This window comes from Mastigoproctus giganteus, chromosome 10 (genome assembly GCF_048544385.1).
Source record: "Mastigoproctus giganteus isolate SK-2022 chromosome 10, ASM4854438v1, whole genome shotgun sequence".
Lineage (NCBI taxonomy): Eukaryota > Metazoa > Arthropoda > Arachnida > Uropygi > Thelyphonidae > Mastigoproctus > Mastigoproctus giganteus.
Window position 1 is genome coordinate 163,965,358 of NC_143584.1, and position 17,146 is coordinate 163,982,503.

General features: G+C 38.3%; 1 protein-coding gene across 1 annotated transcript in view; it reads right to left on the reverse strand.

The window, feature by feature from the left end:
- Positions 1-17,146, reverse strand: part of LOC150079446 (ecdysone receptor-like) — a 146,755-nt gene that overhangs the window by 23,213 nt on the left and 106,396 nt on the right. The window contains exon 3 of the mRNA XM_090382834.1: positions 3,047-3,223. Within this exon, the coding sequence (XP_090238960.1) occupies positions 3,047-3,223 (177 nt within the window). The remainder of the gene's footprint in view (positions 1-3,046; positions 3,224-17,146) is intronic.

Sequence of the window (17,146 nt, forward strand, 5' to 3'; positions counted from 1 at the left end):
ACACTTCATTTATACAACATAAAAGTGATATAAGATTGACAGTACAACAAGAAAAAAAAAAAAGTGATGGAATAAGACATACAGGGTCCATCACATTTTTATGACCACCTGCCTAGTATCCAAAACATGCACCTTTCGCAGCGTACACTGTAGCCAGCTGCCGTAGGAGGGACTCGATAAGTCTGCGGAAGGTTGCTATGGGTATCTGTGACCATGCAGACTGCAGTGCACCCCAGAGTTCCTGTAGGTTCCTTGGTGGAGGATTCATCCATCTGATGTGTCGATTGAGGTGGTCCCATATATTTTCAATTGGGTTAAGATCTGGGAAATTCGGTGATCAAGGGAGTAGCTTGAAGTCTTCGTCATGCTCCTCAAACCACTCGCAGACAATTCTGGCGACAAGGCATGGTGCATTTGTCTTGCTGATGTATATACCATCGCCCACAGGAAACTGGGTCAACATGTACGGGTGTACCTGATCGGCGATGATCGATAGGTAACCATTTGTGTTCAGGGTGTCCTCCAGAGGTATCAGCGGACCCAAGCTAATGAAAACATTCCCCAGACCATAACACTGCCCCTAACAACCTGTCTTCTGCCAACAATTGTATCCGGGTGTCTGTTCTCAGACGTTTCACACCTAATACACCAGCGTCCAGCCCCATCCACTCGGTGGAGAAGGCCACCCGTTGCCACTTGGCCAGTGTCGGATTGCTGTGCAAACTGATGCCGTTGTTTGTGATGAATGGGTGCTGTCACCAGGTGTCTGCTCCAGAGCCCAATGCGCAACAAGGTTTGCTGCACTATATTGGAGACCTTTGTGGTGGCCCCACAGTTCATTTGGATGGCCAGTTGAGCAATAGTAGCACGCCAATCGGTCCTGAACAACTGTTTCAGCCAACTTTCACCTCTGGGATCAATGGCGCATTGGACTCCACAATTGGGCATGTCAGGTCGTCAAAACTATCCCATTCGTCCAGCCTTGATACACTTTCACCACCGCAGCACATGAGCATTTCACAAAGTCTGCTGTTTCGGAAATGCTGACACCCCGGCCCGATAGCTGATGATCAATGTCTTTTTCCAGGTCTGATAGGTTGCGTGCTGTGCATGACAGAGGCTGTTACTGTGTTCACGGGTGCCAAACATCAAGCCTTATATGCTTGCAGTGTATGAACTTGGCACATGCGCTGTATGATTCGTTAGGCATGTGTGATGTCTGCATTGGGGATGGCATAATATTGTGACTACACTGTCTGTATGTATGTATACACAAAATGTTGATTATCCTACATAGGTTGAACCTTCATTTAATACATGAAACAATCTTTGAGGTTTATCAAAACAAGGCCAAACTTCATCGATGAAGATGAAAAAACATGAAAATCAAAGAGAGTAGTAACGTGGTACTGACAAGTGTGTCATTGAGAGGGTAGACTGCAGTGGTATGACTACATTAAAGTGGAGTACTTTTGATACAGACTTCAACTGAAGTGTTCTTTCCAGAAGTAAGAGTATAAGAAAATACACCATACTCTCAAAAATCTGTTTGACACCATAAAAAAACTCATGGCCAATTGTTAACCAAGTGTTGTTGTATTGGCAACTAATAACAGTGAAGCTGTTAATTACTCTTGCCAGTGGCAAATGTTCTTATTTAAGATCTTAGGAGAAATCAAATAAATACAAAGGAGAATTATTTTCCATGTAGTATTCAATCAATATTTTTCAGGAAAATGGCTGTTTACTCTGGGAACTCGTGTCTAGCTTGCTAATTGCCAAAAATAAGTGTCTGCCCATCAAAATGTCAATGCAGGATATGGCTATATTGTGGCATTTCCTTCAAACTCCATTGTTATGTGATGTGCTCCGGTAAGAAGCATTTGACCCAAACCCAAAATTCTATCACCCCCTTCCCTCCCTGTTCCTGCATGCCCATTAACATAACAACCACCTTGCTGCCTTCAGGTTTTGCCACTCATTCAACCATTGCATCTGAATGAAATGTAACTGAACATATTTCTCTGTAGAATCTCTATCATTCCAGAGTCTAAGAATGACATACTAGCAAGTATGTCATTCTTAAGTGTTTCACTAGATTTGTGTATGGCGCCTCCGTAGCCAGGTGGGCAGGAGCAGCAGTGCGTAGCACACGCTTCTTGATTAGACCGGGGTTCGAGCCCGTGCCCACCAAATACGGAGGATGCGGAAAGGTCAGAGAATGCTGAAGAACATATGTAGAATACGGTGTAGTCTGGAGGCCTCATTTTAGGAAAGATGTAGGGCAACAAGACTGGTGAGGGAAACAAAGGGGTGCTCTTACCAAGAAAGGCTTGAGTTCTGCAAATTGCAGCACCTGGAGAGTAGGCACCTGCGAGGTGATCTGATTGAGGTGTATAAGGCTTTGAATGGCTTGAGCAAGCTGAATGCTAATAGGATTCTTCCTCAGATTAAGAACCTGAGGGGACACAGATTCAAACTGAAGAAAGACAGTGTAGAATAGATGTGCGGAAATTTGCCTTTAGCCAGTGGGTAGTTGATTGGTGGAACAGACTTCCATCTTTTGTTGTGGAAGTTGATAGCCAAAATAAATTTAAGGCTGAGCTGGACAGGCATTTGGAACTAATGGAGGGGTGAAATGGGAGTGTTTTTTTTTTTTGGCTGATGCTGCATAAGCTTGCTTTCTTGCATCGTATGCCTGTACTAATGCTAATGTGCTGAAGCAGCACATATTCTGTAAATTTCTTCTTTATTTCTGTGGTTGGTAAAAGAGGGAGAGAAATGAAGGGCACTTAAGTTGATGTGTTCAACAAGGAAGTGTTAAAGTATTTTTGGCACAATGGATAATTTCTTGACTACTGCATTGCTTTCTTGTACCATATCATGTTTTACTATAGATTAGTTTGGAATAAATGACTATTTAAACAATGATTGAATGCTGTATCAAAGAGAATTTCAGTCCACATCAAAAGACTTTAAAACTTAAGTTAAAATAAGGATAATTTTATCATTAAAATTTAAAATCAATTTTTAAGCACACTCTTACCCTTGCATCCCTCACAGGTAAGGGCATTATAATGGTAGCCAGATGCTCTGTCTCCACACACTAAACACAATTCTTCCTGCTGCCTTGGTGTTGGCCCTTTCTTTTTCTTGGCTTCAAAGCTATCTATATTGTAACATCCATTTCCTCCACTGCTAGGCGGACTCATATCCTCCTTACCTACAAAAAAATAAAAATAAAATGAAGTCTAAGATGAATATTCAATGTATATTTTAATGCCATGTATATAGTTACATACATGACATTATTGTAGAAAACTGCAATATTACCATTCAAAAATAAAGTGCCACACAACTGCACTTTGTTTTTACATAATAAGTCAAACTATTATTTACAACAGTTGCCTTAGCTCTCATAATTAACAGCTAACTCAAATAGCAAAAGTTTATTTATATGTGATGATCTCCATTGAACCAGTGTCAAAAGTGTGCTCTTTTCTCAAACCTAAGTATTTTAAGTCTAGGTATACTAATTTAATTTTATAAAACACCTAGATTTCAATAATGCTTAAGATTTTGTTCTGCTAATGCATAGTTGCTAATCATTATAGTTTAACTATTTCACACACATCAAAAGTAGATGTCATAATATAAATAAGACTGCGGCTAATTTATATCAAATTCAGTTAATATGTTGTTGCCTGCTATCTATCCTAATATATTATTGAATACATAATAATAACAAATGTAGTGGAAATTAATGGTTTAACAAATTTAAGGAGTTCTCCCTTTTAAAAATTTTGCATTCCCCTTTCTCGTCAAGCCTAACAATTTATATATATATTTGAAAGGGGGTAACACTTTGTCCCATAAATTAAAGGCTCTAACACTTAACTGCATATAAATTTAACTAGATACAAAACTTTTTTAAAAATAAGTAATTTTTCAAAATATTTATAATAGATTCTGGACATAACTTATGAATTTCTTTCCCAGAGCATTTTAATTCATGCTAATATGGTTAGTAAGTTTAAAACAGTTATTTCAGTGAGACTCCCCATCTCAGTTGACAAAAACTTCAAATCTGCATTGGTGGTCTGGGTATAGCCAACAGATATAACAAGGTTTGATCATGGCAGATTTTTTGTGATGAAGTAAGCAGGGATGGTGATAGTTCATTTATTCCTTTAATTTTTAATTTTTCATTCATACAGAAAGCAACTTCCAAAACAATACAAAACAAATCGCTTCTAGTCAGATGTACGAATCTGGGGAATCTAAAACAATTTAGATGAATGGCAGAGTCCACTGAACCCAGGAATCAATATATTGTCTGTAAAATACATGTTTATTTGCCTATTTGACAGATGAAAAAACTAAGTTCACAGAGAAGAAGTGGGGGAAAATGCATCTCTCACCCAAGATCAATAAACAAGGTGTAAAGAACACATAAAGTTTCCCCTGTCTAAAGCAGGAATCAAACCTTTGCCTTTTTTACATGTTGTGGATGGAGAATGATCATAGTGACTGTGTGCACACTTAAATATCAAGTTTTCCAGCCCAATAAATGGCAAAGGTTAATAAATAAAATAAAATTTGGTGAAACCTGTCTAAACCTCTTGTCTGAGGCAATTCTCACATAGTCCATTTCCTCTTACATGCAAAACCCATTAGGCTATTTGTTGCCTGGACCTTTTTTGCCATATTTTAGCTGAAATTTTTGACTAAGTAGTACCATTACTAACTTTAAATTTTTTATACCCAACTGTTTTTTTTTTTTCTCAATCAGAAAGTTGTTCTCTATCTGCCTGACCACTAGGCCGCCGTAGCCTAGTGGTCAGGCGCGCGGGTGCATAAGTACACGTGCCTTGAGTGACCGGGGTTCAAGCCCGTGACTGCTGAATATGGTGCTGTTTCTTGTATTCAGTCTATCTTGTGAACTCCTCCGACCGTTTGGTCGTCCCGGAGTATAAACAGAAAATTCATTCATTCATCTTTGGTTTAGTCTGAAAACATGACCAGTGTACTTCTTTCTGAAATGAACATAAACTAATAATAACACAACTACATAGCATGAGGAGATGCAACACAAGTAAACCTCGCTTTACACACCTAAATGGGCATACTGATGAGCAATCGTCACATACAACTGCTGTATTTGTTTTTTCCTTAAAAATAAATTCATTTACATTCATTCCAGAAGTGGAGCCATGACATTTTTTGAAATTGGAAACAATTTTCCCACTACAAAAAAAAAAAAAAAAAAAAAAAAAAAAAAATGCAGTTGGAGGTAGGCAAAATTTTTAATTTAGAAATCACATAATCTAAATGTTAACACTAAGTCCAATTTTAATGTCAAATTCAAAAATTTAATCACAAGTATGCCAAAAAAGGTCCAGACAACAAATAATCTAAATAAAAGGATAGACGCTGATTCCTTTTAATTGAAACACCAGTACAAAAGATTTTAGTCTTAGAATGAGCAAAGTGACTTAAATGACTCTTAATGTCTACCACGTTCAAAGTCATTTAAATCTTTCATTGTGCCCATTCTAACACAGAACTGCATACATACAGCATCCCTGCATACTACTCAACTGCTCTACCATGTGTGGTGTGAACATGTGATGCTGTTATTGAAAGAACATTCAATTTAGTGAAAAAGTTGAGCATACCTAATAAAGGGCCAATCAGTGTATAACAAGCTTGAAATGGAAGATTTTATGAAATATTCTCATCAGATAACACAGGCAAAGGAAAATTAACACTAACAAATAATAATACTTATACATACACTGGTGTTCAAAGAAAGTACATCACCCCTTAAAATTGTAATTGTCGATTGAATAATGTAAGTATGTGGCAATATTTCTTACATATTGCATCAGATAAGATTGACACGTGTAGGTGATGACATAATATTGCCTCAGCTGTTACTTTCAGCTATATAAGCATGCTCTGCAAGAGTTGCAGTAATTCCTTGCTTGTGTAAGGATGGCGAGTTACGTGCAGATGACGCCACAAAGAAAGAGTGCTATTGTTGCTTTACGTGAGGAAGGACGTTCCTCCCGTATTGCTTATAAAGTTGTAATCAGTCTATAGTGAGTAGATTTCTTTCTAAACTCAAGAATACTGGTTCTGCTGATAGGAAAAAAGTAACCGGACGCAAACGAGTCTCTACACCAAAACAGGACTGCGTTTTGAAGCGCTTATGCCTTAAAAACAAAGCCTCTTTGTCTGAGCTGAAAAGAGAATGGGAAGAACATACAAGAGTGGTAGCAAGTGCAGTAAGTCAGAAGATGTCTCTTCAAAAATGGACTTGTAGCCTGTTGTCCTAAGAAGAAGCCCCTCTTCACACAAAATAGGCCTGATTAATTTGATGATTAGGGAGCATGTCAAATAGAACCCCAAGCAGTGGAAGTCAGTTATTTTCTTGAATGAGAAGAAATTCAACCTGCATGGGAGACAAACACTTCGCCATAGACATGGTGAAGAATACCATCCGGACTGTATGGTGTCTACGGTGAAATTCCCTACCAGCAAAATGATATGGGGGTGTATTGTGGAGTGGGTCACCTGCAGTTTATAAAAAGTTCCGTAAATACCAATGGATACTTGGTTATATTGGAAGGCAAATTGCTGCCAACCATTAGAGAACATTTCAACCTGCCAAGTAACTGCATCTTTCAGGATGACTCTGCTCCTTGTCATCAGGCAAAAAGTGTAAGCAGGCACTTCTGCAGTTACTTTAGCTTCATTTCTGCACTAGAGGTTCAACAGTAATGTGTTTACGTTTGTTACAGGTGAAAAAATGGTTGGAAGACTGGTCCATTACAACTCTTAGCTGGCCAGGAAACAGCCTGGACCTGAATCCTATAGAGAAGTTGGCATCGTGTGGAATCTGCAGTTGCCAGAAAAAAGCAAAGACCCTTTGTGAACTTCAGGAAGCCATAATTCGTGTTTGGAATCACAAACTATCAGTTGATTATCTTCAGAAATTGATCTTGTCAATGCCTCGATGGTGTGCTGCTGTCATCAGAGCCAGAGGCGGTTCAACTAAATACTGTACTAGTTTGCACCTGGTGAACTTTCATTTTATTTTCCATTTAAAATGATAAACTGAAGAAAATTGAGAGCTTCTGATAACATTTCAGCCATAATTGTCATGTTTACCAAGATGGATAAAAGTTGCAAATGCTCATTTTTGAATATTTTGAGAGCACCTGTCAAATATTGACAGGTGCTCTTACTCTTTGCCTTAATTATTAATAAATATCTTTTGTTTACATTTCTATTTGTTATTCTAGTCATTAATGTAACATACCATCGCGAAAAAGGGTTAGAAATGTGAAATTCCTAGGTGATGCACTTTCGCTCAACACCAATGTATGACGATCCAGAAAGAGTGTTCCAGCTCAATTTCACACTATACGTTTGGTGATTATAACGCTTGGTTTTTGATCCGTTTTTCGACTCAAAATAGTGTGTGCATGCATGTGTTAAATTTATATTTCCCCTCCTTCCACATTTGAATCATATTCTCTTATTTTAATAAGTTACTGTCACTTGTGATCACATGCAGTGTTTACATACCATAAATTGGACAAGTGGTCTGTTATTTCATCCTTTCATCATCATTCTTATTTTCTACTAATTTTAAATTTTATTTTGTCAATTCCATTGACGGTCCCAGGATTTTCTGAAGGGGGTGAGGATAAAGCAGTGTTTTGGGGAATCGCTGAGCTTTAATTATCATATTGAAGTAAAAAATATATGAAATAAATTATGGGGACTATAGCCCCTATTTGGGACTGCCACTGGTGAGTTCTATATTATTATTAGCCATACGGTGCAAGGAAGCCTGAGGCTTTTGCTGCACCAGCCAAAAAAGAATTTCTGAGTTACCCTGACAGACAGAGGAAGAGAGAGAGTCAGAAGTAGAACGGAGAAAGAGAAGAATGATGATATCCAGCTCAGAATCCTGGGTGCGCCAAGCCCATACTCCACCAGATGTGAGCCCCTATAGCACTATTACTTTTAAATCCCTTCTTCAGACACGCCCACTGTTGCTAATACTGTCAAATATTATTTCTCATATCTGAAATGTCTACTTCGTTTCACAAGCTCTCCTATATTTTGACGTTCACGTCAATGAAAAAGAAAAGAAACAGCAAGGGAAAAAAGGCTAACTTAATTTCATAAACGTGTAGAAAATAGAGTGACCGAGAATGTGCCGGTTCTCGTTCAACATAAACTCTACAGCTACATAAACGGTAAATTGAGCGCTGGTTATAGTGCGCCATCTTACGTGAATATAAAAATAAAGTTTCCCTCTGAAAGTAAAAGTCAAGGTCGGTCAGCATAGTGTCAACGAACGCCAGTGGAGGTTTTTTCGTGTTAGCGATGTTACCCAATAAATAGACATAAGTGGAAATTACGCCGTTGCCATAGAAACAGACAATGATGATTCAGTTGTTGCTGGGATACTGTACGTTTCGTAGGAATACGTATCAAAAAAATAATAATAATAATAATAAATAAAAATTGTTGGTGCAAGATTGGTGAGGAGTTGTAGGAAACAAAATGCAAGGGTATTATTACACACGAGGAGTTAATAATTTCACCATTACCTAAATAATGGAGGATTATCACACGAAAATCATGGTCGCATATGGAGAATCGCCCTCTACTGGAGACAAAATAGATCGATCAGCCTCGTAACCTGGATACGCCTTTTCCACTCAGCCAGGGACAAGGCCACGTTCACGCACATCCTTAGAGCACGCCTTGAACACATTTCATATCGTGTGGATAACTTACAGTAAAACAGAAATACTTTTTTATTTCATCATTTGGAGAATCGTTAATAACTGCCAAATTTTTTTTAAATTATGGCTTAGTTTTAACTATGCAATAAAAATTATTGGATAGGGCTTGGAGAACAAACAGCAGTACCGAGGGCATTGTAATTCTAATTATTTCTTTTCCGAGATGCTTCGTGCAAAGAAACAGAATAATTAATAATCGTTTACAAAGACCAGCCTCCAAACTTACAGACGCTATACATTTCGATTAACAACTTCTTTTAGTGACATTCCCAGAAGTTAGATTTAACTGGGGAATAAAATTGCTTATTATAAATATAAACATTCTAATATTAAAAAAGAAGCTCTTGCTATTTTTAATATTAGGTTAATAAGACAGTAACTAGAAGTCGCTGAGCTATGATGCGCCAGAATATAAACATTACAAATGTTCTATAGCAGGGGTGGCCAACGAGTCGATCGCGGATTTAATTTCGGTCGATCACGACGAATTTTAAATATACAGTCATCCCTCAATTTGTGCAATGTAATTTTAGATGGTAGATCGCGGCACATTTTGAAGGAAAAATTAAATAGGCCACTCCTGTTCTATAGAATGTAAAGAAATTTTCTAAGTTAAAAAAAATAAATAAATAAATAAAAACCGCTTGACTGCCGTAACGAAATAAATGAGAATGTGGGGAATTGGCTCCCAAATTTTGGAGAGGTCAATCGGTGAGAAATTTTATATACCACTCCTGATAAGTGATGACCAATGCTATTAGCACTGGTCATCACTTATCAACCTATAAAAATAGAGAATGGTTACATACAGAGGTGTGTTGGAGGGCGAGCCCCTTACTGACAAATTGGTGGCACATCCCTAGTTACATATGAACTAAAGGGGAGTACAGAATTTTCTAAAAGAAAAAGAAGTAAGAACTGGAAAGCACCAACAACAATTAGAGTTGTGCGAAGATAATTTTAAAGTGAATTAATCAGATAAACTAACAAGATCGGAAATGAAATGAAATATATATTTTTGCCAAAAGTTTATCCAACACAAGCAAACATAGAACATTCCGGCACAATCATTCTTTATGAATATGCTGAAACTTGTAATTGGTAATGCCCATTTAACTTTTTTCCCCTTTGCAGGGGGGGGGATTCAAAAACCGAAACGCCTTGAAGTGAATTTGAAGCGTAAACTTATCAACCAGAACGCCCTTCAGATATGTTCCGGTCCAATTAGAACAGTGTTCAAAAATCATATTTCCCATGTATACTGCCTGATAACAAAGAAAATCACCATGTATTGTAATTATATTATTTTCCCAACTTCATCTACAGTTTTTTCACAATTTTAGTAGTGGGAAAACAGTACGGTAGTGCGTACTCTAGAAAAGGGAATGCAGCACGTAGCAGAAACCCCAATTACCTACAATAAAGAGCCATCCAACCTGTCTGTGGAACTGTCAGGTCCATTGTTTCTTTTGCTTAAATTGAAATTCGCTTATTATGGTCATTTTGTACAAGACATAGGAATTCGATTAAACTGTGAATACAAGCATGTCTTGTCCAATTATTTGGGTGTGGTGAATGATCACCTCTACTTCTGGTGGGGAGCAGATTATTTTAATTGCATGCCAACACAGGATGCGGTAATGATCACAGTCCCCATCCCAATCTTTTTATACCACGGAATACGAAGATCTTAATGGATTTAATGATCTACTAGAGCGACACAAATCGTGACTACCTATCCTCCTAACCCGCTTCTTCTCTGTACATAAACACTCCCGTCGGTTCCATTAACAATGATAAAGTCCCTGTGCAGCAGCGCCATCTTGCGAAAAGTATACCCCTCTTTCAGTACCAAGTCGTGCTAGTTTTCCTGTATAGAAAAGGCAGCAGGTCGAGATGCACTGCTGCAAGCTACGGGTGACCTTGACAGACACAGCGGAGGACAAGCACGCGCCCGTGGAAGCCGATGGAGAGAAAGTGTGCGTGTGCAAAGACCCTGTCGTTACGTCAGTAGGGTGAAAGACACCGACCATCGTGCATCGGTGCCCAACTATGGCGGGAAAATGTGCGTCACCGGGATAGTCATCCTGAGGTGCCACCCACTCTTAGTTACGGAATCACGACTCACTACCTACATCTGAGGCAAAACCTGATGTTTATTACGAAGACGAGTTAAGACTGTTTTCACAAGCAAGATTCAATACTTGAAATAAATAAAATTTTCTCTTGCTGGATGGTCGGATAAGGTCATGGACTATATGTTAGTTTTCAGGCTGTTTAAGCCGTTTAACAAAACTTTTTTTTTATTCTTTCAATCCAAATTCACCTTTCCAGTGTTAACATTGCAAACAGAAAACATCTCGGGTTTAATTAAAAACAAATAAATATTATTTTTATACTTCGTCACGATAGAATACACGAACGTCACCGTATTTAGCAGTCACGCGAACTTGGTTCACATCAGCTCAAATGCGCGTGGAAATGTACTCTCGATTGACTACTCGGCTACTAAGATAACTTATATCGGCTAACTAAGCTTTCCTGCTGTAGTGCAGTATCGAATTTACATCAGAAGACTCTTGGTGAGATACGTGAAAAAAGTTGAAAATTACTGGAAAACCTTCTAGCGAATAAAGAGCAGAAGAGGATAGAAATCCTTTACGTATTACTGTGACAACTACCCACAGCGGTGTGGAAGCAACTTGAATTGAACTAGCTAGTTGCAGGTACACCTACGTAATACGAAAAGATTTTTAAAATGTGGCCTTCTCTAGCGCAGAATTTATATAAAGATGTCCCAGGTATGTAGTTTGATCACAATACCAACTTCCATAACACGGAAAGTTCGATCTGTTATGGAAATGACTGCGATATAGGAAATCTATGATTTAATCCAAGAAGTGATTTGAAAACCAGACCTGAACATCAGCTTTCGACACCCAATCACCATGTCAATAAGCAAGCAATATTACAGGTACATATCGATGCTAGTTAAATGATAATGCAGTGCTTCTCCAACTTTTTCGTCTCGATATTTCCCCGAGCAGTGCTCTTGCGATTCCCATTCTTATCACCACGGTCAAGAAACTTGATTTTTTGCACTTTCAATTAAGCCTAGTTTTTAAATACTGTACTTTAAAAATTTTACTTTGTGACAATCGTTGTGATCCACAATTTGAGAACCACTGTGGTGATTAAATTCGCAACTGTAAGTTTAAATCAGATGCTTTATACTACAAACGTGGTTGCTCAAAAAATAACGATTAATTTATTGTTAGTGGCTGCATTGGTGTCAAAATGGGTACCCTCTTCTAAATGTATATTTGTCGGGAGTAGGGGGACATCTAAGAAAATTTTCCGCAGCCCCTCTAGTTATGTCTAATTTAGTTCAAATTTGTGGTTAAATATAAAGTTGCTCGTTAAATATAAATTTTAAATATAATTTGAAATAACAATAATAAATATATAAATTTTAAATATATATAAAATATAGACGAACTGGCTACTGCTAGCACACCAAACTGCTAGTCAGTACCATTAGGCCTTAATGCCTGAAATGCCTTCCTTCGAAATTAATAAATACACCAGCAAAAACGGACCAAAAAAGAGGTAAAAGGATCATGCCTAATATATTATATTTATATAATAAAAAAATATAACTTTTTAAATATAAAGTTATGGATAACCCGCGCGATAGCTCACCCCTACCCCAGTGTAATTTGAAATTGCATTCTCTGGAAGGAAAACCAGAATTTCACGAGAAAATACCTCTATTCTTGCCCAAGGTATGGCTAATAATAATAAAAATAAAAATAAGATAGGGCAACGAGGCACACGTCGTCACCCCACGTCACAGTTTTCTTTCTCTGTGATTGTTTTAATGCAAAGGTTCGGGGGTTTTTTTTTTTTTTTTTTCAGTCTGTGTATATAATTCTTTTATCAGCTAAAAAAAAAAAACTTTTCTTGGCATTAAATAGAAGCTAGCAGAACACACATTAACATAAACTTTATCTCTTTACAACATAAAACAAAACAAACTCTTAACTACAAAATTAACAGTTGACCTGCACGGTTGCCCTGAAAAAAAGGTGCCTCCGTAGCCAGGAGCAGCAGTGCGTAGCATACACTTCTTGATTAGACCGGAGTTCGAGCCCGTGACCACCAAATACGGAGGATGCGGAAAGGTCAGGAAATGACCACCGCATATCCCCGGAGCAATATGCCTTAGTTGCTAATGCTCCTAAAAACCAAATAACGACAGCCCTGAGGGGAAAAAAAAACAAACAATTGTTTCTTTATATTAAATTAAAATATGATGCTTCAATCCGGATGTAAATTTATATTGCTCAATTAATGAAAAACCGGTTAAACTTCTTAAGTGTTTTTAATGCAGATGTTGCAAAGATCTCGAAGCCTTCCACTCCCGGTAATTGCCACATAATGAGCATCACTAGGCGCTAGATCGAATTTTGGTGGATAAGAATACATTTAAGATTCATCACGATTTGTGTTCATGAAATGATGAATTCCACTCCGCCTTGGCGTTACACCAATGGATTACAAACCAAGAGACATTATGTAGTGAAGACCAGAGTGGAACAACAGATGGATAAAGTACATAATGTGAATATTGTAGATTTTAGAACGTTATGATCAGATACCAAGGACAAATCTAACGGAGCATCCAGGGTTTTGAATTTTAATTGAAGATCCTGGATCTTCAATTAAAAATCCACGAAAAGCAATTTCGTGCAATTATAATGAATCATTCCCCTCCCCGCCATACTGGAAGTATTAACCTTCTACTTTCAGTGACCCCTTTTTTGAGAAAAATCAAAATCTGTGGGCATTCTGCGAACTCTATTGGTCATACAAGCTTAGTTCTTGTGTTTTAAATTCATTGTTTACCCTGCGTTCCCAAAGATATTGTAGATTGCGGTCCTGAACAGTGCAATCGCGCTCCACCTACAGAGAATCATTCTTATTGCAAATTAACAAAGGCGAGTGTAAAGTCACGTAACCCAAACTGAACATGTATACACAGTATGTGTGTGTTTGCGTATATATTTATATATTTAGCTATACAAACTCACAAAACGTATTATACAATATTGTCAATTACGTACCACTCCTCTGCGGGGAATGTTCATAACGGTGTATCATGTCAAAGTCACCAAAGGTTTCAAGTAACACAGACATTATTGCGAAGCCTACTACTAGATGGGCTGTTGAACTCTCTTGTTTCTAACAAGAGGACTCGACAAGAAATTAAATAAACTGGGTGATAATAGTACCATTAGTTTATTTCAAGAAAGGATACACCTGTGATATGAAATTTACTTTTGGTATCAGAAATTACCTAAGGGAAATTTCTAGTGCCTGGAGGATTGTGGTTCTTGCGAACTATGGCTTAATAAACTTTATGTACAATTATCAGCAGTTGTTGTTTGTTATTTGGTTTTTAGGAGCATTAGCAACTAAGGCCATATTGCTCCGGGATATGCGGTGGTCATTCCCTGACCTTTCCGCATCCTCCGTATTTGGTGGTGACGGGCTCGAACCCCGGTCTAATCAAGAAGCGTGTGCTACGCGCTGCTGCTCCTTCCCACCTGGCTACGGAGGCGCCTATCAGCAGTTGGAAGATAATATACATTGGCATATTAATATTATAAATTTTTCATTACTTCCTATAGATATAAAAATAAATAATATAAATAATAATGCATAGTTTGGGTTGCGTGACTTTTCATTCATCCAGTACTAATTAGCTGGTAATCGTGTCACGTGTGATTTATGAACCATCTAATACCCAGAGGTTACCGACTGGCGTGTCGCACGTGATTCTGTTCCCAGTACCTGTGGATTAAGAGCTTACGGATTAAGCTCTTAATTAATAATCAAAATGCCAACGTTCACCTTGAGCGTGTGTATAGAGCTGTGTTTTCTAGCAGTTCTTGCAACCTGCCTCGTGCTAAACTAAACGTTGTTTAGGCATAAGGTAGGATTAGTTAATCCCGTATCCCAGCCAATTACGAGTTCTATAAGTTTGAGGGGAGGAAAATAAAAAATAATAATAAATATTGGTATTAATAAAAAAAATAATTTTATATGTTAAATGTATTATGTCTGTAGCAGTGGGTGTTCACGAGCCGATTGTTTTTGCATGCTGTGCGACTGAAAAACACCCCCAACGCCTGAGATCGCCTAACTACAGTCTTTAATGAAGAGAACTTTAGAAATTCCTCCAGTCTTCGATGGAAATCGAACCCAGATCGCTAAAAACCAGTGACAGATGGAAATATATTGTGCCAACTAGTCTCCAGGAGGTGTTTGGAACGGGAGTATGTTTAATTTCCATACTTACAAGAGCAGTGAATCATGGCTTTTTTTTTTTTTTTTCTGTGGCCATGCACCTCGCACGGTTTTTTCATTTTACTCTGATCCAAGCCCGAGGCGGGATTCGAACCCGCGACCATTGGGTTACCAGGCAGGCACTTTACCCACTGGCTAGCCCGGCCGGCGTGCATCATGGCTAAACCAGTGATTTCCCTCAGTGTTGATGACAAGAATTAAACTCTTTACCAGAAGACGACAGATGGAATTTAGCTTCATACTCGCATATAGGCAGAGATATTTTGTTGAACTTCCTTTATCTATAAAGATACAGAAAGCCTAACCGTTCTTCAGGCAGATGAAGAGGCAGCATGGGTACGCACATAGCAATGTCAGTTGTTGCAATTATTCGTTTTTGCATTTTTACGATACAATGTTTTGAAAACTCAACCAAACTGATCCTGGCTCTAACATGTTCATCCATTGTTGATCGATTTGGTGTAATTTTAATATTTTTTTTTTGTCACACCTTATACCCTATCCATAAAAGAAACAAGCCCTTGTGGGTGGTAGTAGTAGTACAGTAATATTTGCTGGACTGTAATAATCGTCCTCACACCGGGTGGGAAATTCCCGGCTCTAATTCCATTAATGACACGAGGAATTTTTATGGGGGCTTTTTTTTTCTTTTTTTTTTTTTTTAAAAAAACAACGTGGCTGGATTACTGGACCTCAGGCCAGGATTGCTTTTTTTTTTTTTTTTTTTTGTTCACTCGAGTTTTTCGTCCATCAAAGCAAACCGACCGAAGAACACTAAGTGAAAGAGCTCAAAAATGTTTTTTTTTTTTTTAAAATTCAAAGTAATTACTGGCTGACTGAATGCGCTAAACACCACTCTAAAAGTTTCTGAAAAGAGTCAGCAATGGCGTCCAAAGAGATGACGTTCAGTTCAGCAGTTACTTCATGTCCTCAACATCCTGAAATTACTTTCCTTTGAGGGCCGTTTTTCACCGTGAGCAAAAGGAAGTCTGCACGGTGGTATCGTCACCGTCCTCTCTACAGCCGGTGAAAAAAAGGCTCGGGTTCGAATCCCGTCGACGACGCGAATAACTTTTATAGGCTTTTTTTTTTTTTTTTTTTTTTTACTCCGTGGCTGAGTTAGTCGGTCTCAGGCGTAGATAGCAAGGTTTTCTCTCCAGGAACTCTGCAGGTTTTCATCCAGCAAAGCAGGCAAATCGACCAGAGAACACGCGCAATTTACAGACGCAATACACTTGGGTAGTTGAAAGTTACTTTTCAGGTAATCCTATTATAGTAGTTTAGGTTTTTTTTTTTTTTGGGGGGGGGTCAAAAGAGGAAGAAGTCTCTATATTAACGTTTCTTTGTTTAGTGTGTACATCAGCAACTTAGGCCATATTACGCCGTATAAAATGTGTAAATTGTATATTCTGTGGTTGATTCGCTGGGCGAAAAACCCGAGTTTCCGGGAGAAAAATCCATGATACCCTCGCCTGAGCCCAACTAACTTAATCCAATTGTGAAAAGACCCATACAAATTTATCGTTTCATTGACAGGATCCAAACTCCCGTCTTTTCCAACCACTCTGGGGAGGAAGGCGATTCTACCAACTGTGCTACACACGAGGGCAGGAAGAAGTACGCTGGTGCTAGCTCGGAAGGGTAGGATGTATGTAATGTTTCGTCAGAAATGTCTTCACAACAAGTGCGGAATGGGCGAAGGCACTGAGGCCTCACCCGGGAAATGTGCAACAAAGACTGTTGAAAGACCTGTACATAGAATGCAGCATTGACTCTCTCCCCTTCAGATACAAATGTCTTGTGAATCACTCCGTTTGTCGAAAAACATGATTAGCATCGTCTTGATCCTGGCCTTCTTTAAATTATTTTTTTTTTGAGCCTTGGTGATGATTTTAAAGTTCACCATGCTCTGGCGCTTCATCTGTGTCGTACTGAAACACCCA